A 12863-nucleotide genomic window follows, 5' to 3' on the forward strand; every position below is an offset into this window, starting at 1 on the left:
TTTTGATGTTAGAGCGTGTTTACAGCTGAAAAACTCTTCTCAGAACCCACTAGTTTTGTTTTTTTAAAGCCAAAAACTGCTAACAGCCTATGTGTGCATAGACACATAGGATAACATGATGGGGAGTTTGACTGTAAAAAACAACGTCTGAAGCCAAAAACAGCTGCTGTAAAAATGTCCAAAAACATCCAGTGTGTAAGATTAACTCCATCCACAACATATTTAGTTTTGGTTACAGTAGGGCGAGATTTGAGTCTGTCACTATTGGGAAGATTTTCTTACTTGGTAGGACAGGAAGAAATCTCTCAAACAGGGACACATTTTTTTAGTAGTGTGAAGGAGGGTTAAAACTTTTGAGTGTTTTCCTGTCCTGTCCTGAGGATAACTGCTCCCGTATTTCTTGTTTGGGGACTGGAAGTGCGGAGGATCAAAACCAGCTATTGAAAGAACATTAAAAAAAAGTAAACAAAATAACATTTGAGAATGAATTACTTCGTATTGTCTGCAGCTACAAATGTCATTGAGGCCTTGCTTTAAAGCTCATTTACATAAGTATTCAATGTCCATAGCCTGGCCACAGTTCTACTTTAAGCCAATCTAATAAGTATATTTTGATGTCTGGCTTAAAGCTAGAGGGCTCCATAATGAAAAATAATACGTATTTATTTTGCATTTTTATATGAACCACGATTAAATGGAATGCTATACAGTAATGTATTTGACTGAATACAGATAATTATCTATCTTCATGATTATTTACTGTTATGATAATTAGGGCCTAAGAATTACACCCCAACGTTTGGCAAGGAAGACTCTTCTCAGTCCAGTATGTCCCACATGTAGGATGTTATGTAATGTTCTGTATATGAGGAAACCATGAATGAATGGAAATTGTCTTGCTGGTAACATATTTGTGCAAGAAATACAATAAGCTTTGCCTGTAGAGCAATATTGTCTGGAATGGAATGTGTCTAATATCTGTCTACTCTGGTAGCAAGTGATGTCTGTCCTCGAAGGTTCTGTGCTCTGCAAATGTAGTATCCAGCATCAATGGTTTCAAAGTCTTCCACGGTTATGATGCTTTTTGAGACTCTTGTGGTGTGTCCAATGCCGCGGTTAACCAGCCTCCAGGAGTCTTGGATAGTCACAGGCCTTTGATACTGTGCAATAAAAAAAAAAAGCAATGTTTGTTAAACTTTATAGCCCAAAGCTTGTCAGATGGCAATTGCATGGTCAATAGTGAATCTCTCATTGAAAAAAAAAAAACTGCTGCATGCAAAACGTGCAAGCACTTGGCCTGTGCCTACACATATCAGCAACATTTTCCAAAAGGTTGAAGATTTGATCAGATGTCAGGCCACTCTAATAAGCAAAGATCCAACACTTGTTTATAGTGTTAAAGCTTGCCCCCCCCCCCAAACACATTGCTATTGGCCATTGATGAATCATAGTAATGGGTTATTGGAATGTGGAGGCAGCAGTAGGTTTCAACACAATCTGGAAGTGTCAGAATTTTGCTAGTTGAAACAGCCCAGTTTTCCCGTATTACTGCAGGATTTACAGGGTGCTACAGGCATCTGCAGGGAAATCTAGTTGCTTGTCATTCAAACCTGTAGCAGTTTTTTCCAAGGTCTCTTAAACCCAAAAACTTTAATAACATCTAGAATATATCATTCCCCTGTTATACTAGCTATTATTGATCAGTTCATTCTGTATAATACAAAAAGTTGCTTCCGATTAGCATTGTACAGCTGAAAAATAAAATATTAGACCATCTTAATACATTTTAGCAGATCTTTTATTTATTACAGTATATGTCAGATTGGCAAAGAGACTACATGTTTTGAAATATTGCTATACTTTGTCTTGTCTAAGACTTGGTTCACACTAGGACGACTTGTCAGGCGACCTAGGTCGCCTGACAAGTAGCGTCCCGTTCAGTACAATGGAACCGTTCTAAGGGGAGCGACGCAAGTCGCTCCGACTTAGAAAAAGGTTCCTGTACGACTTCGGGGGCGACTTGGGGCGACTTGCATAGACTTCTATACAGAAGTCGTTTTGCAAGTCGCCCGTGCAGTCGTGTGCAGGTCGCCTCGGTGAGGCGACCTGCAAGTCGTGCCGCCTCTGGTGTGAACCGAGGCTAAGTCTTAACCCATTATCCAGTACTATTACTGCTCCTTCTCGAGCCACACTATGGTTGTAATAAGTTTGATAAATCTGTGCCATCATGTTTTCAAACTGTGACCTTGCATTATACCACAAGTGCCATGAACATTATAAAATTCAGATGTGCAAGTGCAATATGATTATTGATATCAACATATACACTTAAATTGCCTAGGCAGCAGAAAAAAAGCCAACCTCGGCCAGTAGCTGGTTATACCTAGACTAGTCAACCATGATTATCTTGGGCCATCTCTTGGTGCCCAGGGACTTGGGAAATATTATTTGTTCCACCTAGCTTTCAACTTTTCAGCCAAAGACCTCATATCACGTCTTTGGCTACTTATATTTAGTAGCAGAAAGTGCAAAGTACAGTAACCAGCATGAAGCAGTCAGTTACAAATCTGAAATATGTGATTGCTATGGATTTTTGCATTTTATTTTGGACACAGAATACATCTAATATATTTAATATGTGCTAAATAGCATGTATATGAAGAACTTGACCTATTATGGTGTATCATCAATAGCTATGTTGAAATTAGCCTGTGGCATTGGACTTTGACAATACTTCTTTTGGTCATTAAAATAATTCTTCACAACCAGAAATAATATATATTTTAAGGGACAGCACAGTGACTAGCGGCACTAGGATTAATGGTTCGAATCCCAATCAGGGCACTACCTGCATGGAGTTTGTATGTTCTCCCTGTGCCCGCATGTGTTTTCTCCAGGTACTCTGGTGTCCCACACTCCAAAGACATGCTGGTAGGTTAAATGGCAAATGTCTAAATTGGCCCTAGTATGTGTATGAATGTGAGTTAGGGATCTTAGATTGTAAGCTCCTTGAGGACAGGGACAGATATGCATGTATAATAAATACAGTATATTCTATATCTAGAGCTGAGTTTTTCACTGCAGCTGCTCCTGAGGAAGTGGATTATTACCACAAAACGTGTCAAGCTTTTAGGATGCATTTTTTTACTACAATCATGTGTTTGATTTTATGTATGAATTTTCATCAAGTGTGTCTTTACTATGTACTGTTTTTTTTTTTTTTCAATTTTATAGACAAGCCAGCTCCTAGATCTTAATCCATGTTATATTGTGTTGGGGTCCAATCGTACTAGTGATCAATGAATATTTTATATGTATGTATTGTTACAAGTATTGTTTGTCACTCGATGAAGCTTGTTAATCAAATCCGTTTTATTATTTACATACATTGTATTATATTATGAATCCACCTATGTATATACATGAATTACCTATGTATCTATACTTTCCAGCAGTCCCCACACACTTCATTTAAAGCCTCAATTTTTCCCTTCCTTCTTATATAATATTAGGGATGGAGGCACAGGGCACCAATTTGCCCTATGCCTCATGTAAAGTCCCAAACCTCTCCCCCCCCCTTTTAAACCCACAATATGATGACTGGATACAATCAAAGAAAGTATAGGCATATGGTTGTGAAGACCCCAAAAAAAGACATTCTGGAGAAAAACTGTCCATGCGGTTGACATTGACTTGATGACTCCTGATAATAAATATAATATGTTAGCTAGGGTATAACTATTGTTTGCAAATGGTAAGACAGCTGTTTGGACCCATCATGTACATATTTACATACAATTTATCCATAAGAAACCAGAGCTTATCTTTTCTTGACATTTTTCTTGTAGTCTGGTATTTGCTGTTTGAAACTTCAAAAACACATATTACAAAATGCTTGGTGTAAAGGTGAGCTGTGTTATTGGGAATGGACAGTGACTCTGGCCAGTGTTGGACAGACAATTGTGCTCAGACCACAATTGCCATATTACTGGAGTAAGTTGTTTTCTTTGTGAAGTCACTGAAAAAGCCAGAAAGGGTAAGGAAAGTGAGATGCTGTCGCTGTGACGCTTATTGAGGTAATCTTTAGGGGAAAAAATGCTGACAGAACAGGTGGCATCTGTCTGTACTTGTATGTTTGTCAGCATCCACAAGAGACACTTAACTACAATTGTTCTCCAAAGAAAGCATTTTGCCACTCAACATTAAATTTGTTTTAAATGGCATTTGGCTATATTAGCCATATTGATAAAAAAACATCTTACAAGAGTCTAATAAGAAAAAACTTTGAGTGCAAACTGGGAACTCAAAGTCTATTAAGCGGTAGAAAATGAAATTTTCATTTCTACTTTTATGAAGATAATTTTCATCAACAGTGCATTGCTAAAGAGCTAATTACAAAACACTGGGAATTTGTTAGCAGAACATCTGGAGCAGCTGTACAGATATGCCTGTGTTATTCCCACATGGCCATTGAGTCATATCCCTCTCATCACAGAGCACAGCTAATCCTTCCTGTCAGTGTATGCCTTCCTGAGCTCTTCTTACCAGCCTTATCATTGGAGTGATGTGCTCCTAATAACAAGGACATTGGGCTGCTACATGGATCTGCACTGATGGCTGCCATTAACATAGATATAGGCTGCTGTTCTGCCTTGCTATAGGCAAGTATATAGCAGTACCTTGAATAGTTCAGTAACTACTCCTACCAAACCCACCATGGAGAAGTAGTCAGGTAGAGTACTCTAATGTCTGCTTCGGCCTTTACCACTGCGATCATAGCCACATCTTCTGTTGCTGGTCAGCAGCGATCAGCCAAGGCAAGATGTCCATTTAGCAAGAAACATGTATTATATCTCACAATATGTCAATGTGAGTTTAGGAATATATAGTGTAGGAACATTGCACAATATCTAAATAGGCATGTCCATGCTAGAAAAACAATATACAAAAACTGGGTGTGGCCAGCTTGTTTAGAGTAGAACTAGAGTCCACTGTACTTCCGCTCCAGGGATGAGATGTCGGCAAGCTTCATTGTCACCACTGACATCTTCACCCAGTCTTTTTTGGCGACTTTGGTCATCTTGATTAGCAGGCCTGGGATGATGTAACTCTCTTGCATGCACATGGGAAAGTAAGTCATAAGTCGTAAGACGCAAGACATGCTGAGATTGCACGTAGGGCTGCACAGGCACATCTCAGTGAACAATCTAAGGAACCTTGATACCTTATATGTAAAATGCATTTATTGCAGAAGGGATATACATAGTCTCTTCTGCAATTAAATCCTACCAGATAACAATTTTTTCATTTACACGCTAAGGTTCTCTTTAAGGGGCATGACTTAATGCACACAGTAAAATAAAGACTTGTGAATGCATACTGTAAAAAATTCGTTTAGCAGACATTGCAAGCTATGTAGGGTGCTAAGAATAAAAACAGATACCAAAAGCCACTTGCAGGTTGCAAGAGAATTTGTAATAGGCTGTGTACATGCGGTCATTATACATATACTGATAATTGTACCAAGCATGCAGAACATGAACAGAATTTCAGAGCAGCATCCATACATACAGAACTTGTACAGATACTGTTAATTACACACAGTCTACACATACCTCCCAACTTTTTTAGATGGGAATGAGAGACACTTATTATCAAATGTATGTAGGTTTAGGACACATTCTCTGCCACTCCCCCTAAGGGAGATTTCTACCAAAAAACAATTAGTTAAACCCACAAGTATTTTTTTTTTTTTTTTTTGCAAACTGCTACTTTTCCTTTATATACTGGCTTTTGAAATGTACAAATGCAGCAATTTAGAAATTGGATGAATGGTTTAACACTGGGAAACACTTTTTGAAAGATAAATAGTGCATTTTATGTACAACTATATAGATCAGACCAAAATGAGGGACAAATAAGGAGGAAAGAGCTACAGTGGACATCGTTGCAATACAGGGACAGTTAAGAGCTATGTATACAGAAGGCATGAAGCAGTATTGTGTCACATTTATGTACAAAGAACAAAAGCCAGAGCATCATATCTAGTGTGTATACTACAAAAATCATTTAAAATAAAATAGAACAAATATATTTTCCCTTTAATAATTTAATACAAATAGTAACAATGCTATTTAGGAGAAATAAACCATATTAACTGTTTTTTTTAATTGTTGCTTGTCAAATTGGTTGGAAAATGTTTTTTTTTTTTTTTCCTGACGGTTTGCTCTGGGGTACCATATTGAACTTTACAAAGCTGAGTTTTTTATTCTGTTATAAATGTTTTTCCCATAAAAGGTTAACAGACCACCAGAGGGAGCCGCACACACTAACCATTTCCAGCACTGCAGCCTGTGAGAAGTTCGCCTGCCCTGTTAGGCCTAATACATACTGGACCTTTTTTCTGCTGCTCCTAGGGGTGTTTGCCATTTTGTTTCTGCCTCTAAATGCCCCTGCATGTTAGACTATGAGTCAATGCCCAAATAGGTGTTTAGAGGCAGAAAAAACCCCCACATCCAGGGACAGCTGCTGCCAAGAGCAAAGGAGTCTAGGAGAGTTAGCAAAACGTCCAGTGTGCATAAGGCCTTATTTACATTTCATATTTGTAACACTGCACTATCAATCTTATATTGCAGGTATTTCATTTAAAGTTCCAAGCTGAATGCATACCTAAAGGCAAACCTTTTATTTATTTTGGATACAGTAGGGTTGTTTTTTTTATTTTTTGCCATCTCTGTTTCATCAGGGAGATTCCCCTACACTTCCTGTCCCCAACAGAACATAACGGGATTTCTTTCCAAGGTTTTTTGGGAGTCTGGACCCAAATGTTTTGGACTTCTTGGGGACAGATGACTTAAAGGTCTGACAGCTTTCTGAGTGGGGGCACCCCTTCATTTAATCTCCTATCCACTGGAACCTTTAATATGGGATCTTCCATAGGAACGTTCAAGGCCTTAGGGCAAATATGGCTGAACCAACCACAGGGACTCTCCACTTCTAAAAAAAAAAAAAAAACCCTCCTCAATAGGATATTCCTGAGCCAAATGCATAGAAGGGACAAAACATTTTTACGGTAAGGCTAGTCACTGCAAAATATGGGCTCTAAGATTGATTTAGTTGGGAATGTCTTAGCAGGTCTGGGCATTTTTAGGGAACCCATGCTTTAGACCTTAGGGTGAGCAAACTCAGGCTGCTCTAATATTAAACAAGATTAGACCACCTTAAAAAGGGTAGCAACGATATCATTACATTTTGCTGAGATTCCAGTAGAAGGCATCTCATCCTGATCCAATTCCTCACATGCGGAGGACAGATCTTCTTTGCCTATCTCCTTCTCGGGCAATGAAGCAGCCACAATAGTAAAATCGGAGGGACTGAAGAGGATTGTTTTCAACCCCTGCAATCTATGGCCTCCAACAGGACTGAAACAAAGCACATAAAGTCAAACATGGTTGCAGAAATCTCCTCTTTAGATAGGTAGAAGGAGGGGTGTGCACCTGAGGGAACAGTGGAGTTTCCTGAGGAAGGCAGAGAATCAGACTGGTAAAAAAAAAAAAAAAAAAAAACTGGGGCCCTTCAGAGACAGAATGTGATCATCCCTACCTTGAGCTATTAACTGAGTTTGTACTGGTGAGGCCCTCTGACCTTTTTCCCCTGCATCTACAGTACTGTCTGCCACATGTAGGGCTAACTGTCTCCAAAGGGGTAGTCATGACCTTCACTACTGCAGAGAGGAAAGGGTGATGTCTTCTGTGGTAGACTCGGTAGCCTGCTGGAACCGAGGAAGTATCCAAGGATCACTGTGCTGTATCACCAGAACCAGGAGTGGGAATATGTACGATACATATTTGGCAGCAGACCATAGATCTTCAAATAACATCCAAAGGTTTTTATTCAAAGTGATCATATCGCAACGGAAGAGTGCAATGTTTTGGGGCCACACAGGTTGATAAAGGGGTTTTATGTGGCTCTGAAATGTTGCACTCCTTCTTTGTGTTGTGATCACTTTGAATCAAACCTTTGGACATTTTTAAAGAGCCATAGTGTGCTGGTAAATATGTACAGCACCCAATATTTCTCAGCCTATTCCAGGAACTTAAGCAATGGGATTATTGATAGGAGTCAGAATCCAGTGCACTTCATGTGACCAACTGGAGAAAGCGTGCCAAAAGAAAATGTCACACAATAAGTCTGGGGAGATTGAGGCCACAGGTGCACAGTAGTGGTCTATAGGGATGGGCGAATGGTCCGGCCCAAGCATAAGTTCGGGCCGAACTTTGGTTGTTTGGATGTGCGGCAAACACTGAACAATATGCAGTGTTCGCAGCAATTTCGAAAGCCGCGGAACACCGTTAAAGTCTATGGGACACTAACATGAAAAACCAAAAGTGCTAATTTTAAAGGCTTATATGCAAGTTATTGTCATAAAAAGTGTCTGGGGTCCCAGGTCCTGCCCCAGGGGACATGTAGCAGTTTTCCCATGTTTAGAACAGTATATGTAACCAAGTGTAGCGCTAAAAAATGAGAAAGAGAATATTGCTATACCACATATAATAGCAAAATGAATTGTGAAAAGATAGTGTTTTGTATACTTTGTGAACATTCATACATATAGAACACTTATGTTATAAAGCCTTAGGGTCACCAAAAGTGATAACAGGATGTAAAAATGGCAATAAAGTCCAAAACTGAATGTGCAGGTACGATGAAAATAAATTTTGCAATGGTGATAAATTCCAAAACATATACTTGTGAGAGATTTCTGTATGTAATCCAACATGTGCTGACAAACCTTTGTGCGAAACCGCCACCTAGGATGACTGGAGGCTTACCAGAAAGTTGGGACCCACCTAGCATACGCTATATGGGTCAAACAGGCTTGGATTGCTCACTGGCAATGAAGGTAGGGAACCAAGGGCTGGTGAATGGTGAAGTTGTAACGTTGCTATCCCAAAGAGGTCTTCTTCATATGGAAGCTCGGACACCAACGGACATTACCCACATGTAATGAAGAAGGGGCTCATAGCGTAATTCCGTAAACCATAAAAAAATTATTAAAAGGAAAAACACTTACATTTCATAATAAAAAGCGCTTGCAAGTAAAATGGCGGCAGTGGAGTCCTCCCGACGCGTTTCGTCATACAAGACTTCGTCTGGGGTACTTGCCCACTGCAGCCAGACTCCTTTATATAGGGACAAGGACCCCCCTGATGAGAATCCAGCTCCCAGGCTTGTTTGCATTGGCACTTCCGGGGTCATCCAAAATGGCGGACCCGAGTGCTTTCCAAGCCTCTCTTTCATGTAATTCAATTCCCATAGGTCTAATGGTGTCATGTGTTTCAAGAGAAGACGTGGTGCTGAGTGCCTTCCAAGCCTCTCTTTCACATGATTCCATTCCCATAGGTCTAATGGTGTCATGTGCTTCAGGAGGAGACATGATGCTGAATGCCTTCCAAACCTCTCTTTCAAATAATTCCATTCCCATAGGTCTAATGGTGTCATGTGCTTCAGGAGGAGACATGATGCAGAGTCCATTCCCATAGGTCTAATGGTGTCATGTGCTTCAGGAGGAGACATGATGCTGAGTGCCTTCCAAGCCTCTCTTTCAAATGATTCCATTCCCATAGGTCTAATGGTGTCATGTGCTTCAGGAGGAGACATGATGCTGAGTGCCTTCCAAGCCTCTCTTTCAAATGATTCCATTCCCATAGGTCTAATGGTGTCATGTGCTTCAGGAGGAGACATGATGCAGAGTCCCGGCGTCCAGAACCTCCCACTTCCACTTGTTACTACCCCTTATGACCTCTTAGTGGGTGTATGGAGGGGGAGGCCGTGACTCTGCGTCACCACATCAGTGACATCCCCCCTAACGTATATTACGATAAAAAACCACGCTCGCGCATGCGCGCGGCGTAGTTCAGCGCGGTGACATCAATGAAGGGCGAGGCCGCAACTGTGCGTCTCAACCTCAATCACATCCCCCATAATCTAATAGAGACCGCGCTCGCGCATGCGCGCGGCGTGGTCCAGCGCGGTAACGTCATCAAAAAACGACGCATGCATACATCACCTCCGGTCTCCGTTCGATCACACCAGGAAGTGACCTGCAGAGAGGGGAAAAGGGCCGGAAATGATGTTGTAATCCCCAGACCGGCCTTCAAAGTGTACGCAATGAGTGTGCATTAATGGGTGAACTAAACACGATCAGGACTTCATTCAAAGATGATAGATGAGTCCATGAAAACGAAAAAAATGAAAAAAATATGAAGAAGATGGATTCTCAGCAGGAGAGAGAAGAGATGGACAATTAATTATTCCATCTCTTGACTCACTCTATGTCCCCATATAGCTCATATTGTATTACTTCAAAAAAGACAATACTTTAATAATAACTACCCAATTGTCAAAATAAAGTAAATATAATCATAATAATAATAAAATAATGTGTAACAGATGGAAAGGCACATGCATGTAAAAAGTATCAGACATAATATACACCCTAGGTATTAGTACTCCTAAACGGAAGTTGATGTTTCTTATCTCATGATAAATCTGTCAAGACTCGTTTATAAAGGCATTAACATCTACTTCCACGTTCATGCCTTGAGGAAAAAAGGTCTGTAGTTCATACGCCCAGAACATTTCAAGGCGAGAGACCCCTCTGATTTTGGCCCCCCCCCCTCCACGGCGGGACGTATTTGTCTATAATGACAAATTGTGAACCAGTGGGGTTACTATTATGATATTGCGTGTAATGTCTGGGTACCGTATGCTTAGAGTCCCTGCCTTTGATTAGAGCAATATGTTCCCCTACCCTTGTTGTAAACGTTCTGGTGGTACAACCAATGTATTGTCTACGACAAGGGCATGTGATAAGATATACTATGTATTTGGTACTACACGTGCAAAAAGATTTCACTGTATATCTTTTCCCCGTGACTGTGGATGTGAATTCTGTGACTTTACGCCCTTCCAGGTTATTGTGCAAACATACCACACATTTTCTACACGGGTAAAAGCCTGTCATGTTATGAAAAAAAGAAGGCCGGGATGGTGGATTTATAACATTGGGGGCTATCTGACCCTGTAAAGATGGTGCTCCCCTAAATATAATCTTGGCCTCTTCTGGCAATGACCCGCCCAGAATGTTATCATGTCTCAAGACATCCCAGTGTTTTTTTACAATGCTTTTAATTTGTTTGTGCTGGGTTGAGAAAGATGTTATCATTGCCCATTTAAACTTTTCATCCGGTTCTTTTTTTGGCTTTACCTCGAGTAAAGTTTTCCTTTCAATATTCATGGCTCTCTGGATCTCAAAATCCAGGTTGGCGTTGTAATACCCTTTGTCTATAAATATTTGTTTAAGGACACCTGCTTGTGTGATAAATAATTCTGTGTCTGTGCAGTTCTTACGGAGCCTGAGAAATTGGCTGCGAGGAACAGCACTTAACCAGGATCTATGATGGCAACTGGTGGTGGGAATAAAACCATTACGGTCAGTGAGCTTAAAGTAGGTGTTAAATTTAAATTTTCTGTCTACTATTTCTATCTCCAAGTCCAGGAAATGTATCTTGGTCCTGCTGGCCTCATATGAAAGGGAGATGCCCCTGTCATTAGAATTCAGACACTCGAAAAATTGTTCGAGTGTCTCAAAAGAGCCATTCCACAGGAGGAGGATGTCGTCTATGTACCTAGCCCACAGAACCAACGAAGTGGTCCCGTGGGCATAGACGACATCCTCCTCCCACTTGGCCATAAACAAGTTCGCAAGGCTAGGTGCGAACTTGGCACCCATTGCCACTCCCCGTTGTTGCAGGTAGTAGTTCTGGTTAAACCAGAAGTAGTTATGTCTGGTTGCGAAGTCCAACAATTCGATTATATAATCACATTGAAAAGTTGCAAGGGACTGTTCACGATGGAGAAAATGTTTGACTGCATCTATACCCTTCTCATGGGCTATATACGTGTACAAGGATGCCACGTCAGCAGTGGCCATAATGAATCCTTCCTGTATATTGACCTCCTCTAGGAGTCTAATAGTGGAACCGGTGTCTTTAAGGTAGGAGGGTGTACGTTTCACTAGCGGTTGAAGGTAAAAGTCGATGTACTTCCCAATTCTTGCCGTAATGGAATTGATACCACTGACTTATCTAGTTTTTTCATTGGGGCGAAAAGAGAAAGAGAACCTGAGTGGCCAGGGTGTCTTTAATCTAAGTTCTCACATCCTAACGAAAGCTGAATTATCTGTACTTGACAAAGGCCTCAAATTCGCCCCAATGAAAAAACTAGATAAATTTCACACATTTATCGATGTGCATAAGTACATACGAAAAATCAACATTCAAAGGTACTTGATTTCTAACCCTGTGCGTACAGATTTTCCGGCTGCCACATCTGGAACGGTACATTCAGGACTATCGAATCCTTCTCTTTTCTCCCCTCCTGTACCCACCGCACCGGCAGTAAAAATGTTCAGGGATCTCGTTCTCAGTGATTTATCCAAACTGCCTGTTAAGCGTATTCGAAACTCTCCATTGTCGAAAGAGGGATTGGAATCATTATGCGCACAAAAAAATTTCGTTGTCCGTCCCGCGGACAAAGGAGGGGGCATAGTGGTTCTGGATAATAGCCAATATGAGGAGGAGATGTTTAGAATTTTGAATGAACCTGGTACTTATCAAACACTCCCCAATAACCCCACCAATGCATACAAAAAACAACTTCAACAGCTTATTACCAAGGGTTATGATTTAAAGATTTTGAATAAAAAAAGAAAGGGCATTTCTGGTCCCCACAGTTCCCAGGATCCCTACCATATACTATTTACCCAAAATACATAAAAACCCTACATGTCCACCCGGTAG

The 12863-nt window shown here is 40.6% G+C and overlaps 1 protein-coding gene across 1 annotated transcript in view; it reads right to left on the reverse strand.

Moving 5' to 3' along the window:
* Positions 1–645: 645 nt before the first annotated feature.
* Positions 646–12863, reverse strand: part of PDGFRL (platelet derived growth factor receptor like) — a 218645-nt gene continuing 206427 nt past the window's right edge. Inside the window, exon 6 of the mRNA XM_073608040.1 lies at positions 646–1160. Coding sequence (XP_073464141.1) covers positions 972–1160 — 189 coding nt within the window. The 3' untranslated portion in view covers positions 646–971. The remainder of the gene's footprint in view (positions 1161–12863) is intronic.

The sequence above is a fragment of the Aquarana catesbeiana genome, linkage group LG01 (genome assembly GCF_042186555.1).
Source record: "Aquarana catesbeiana isolate 2022-GZ linkage group LG01, ASM4218655v1, whole genome shotgun sequence".
Classification (NCBI taxonomy): Eukaryota; Metazoa; Chordata; class Amphibia; order Anura; family Ranidae; genus Aquarana; species Aquarana catesbeiana.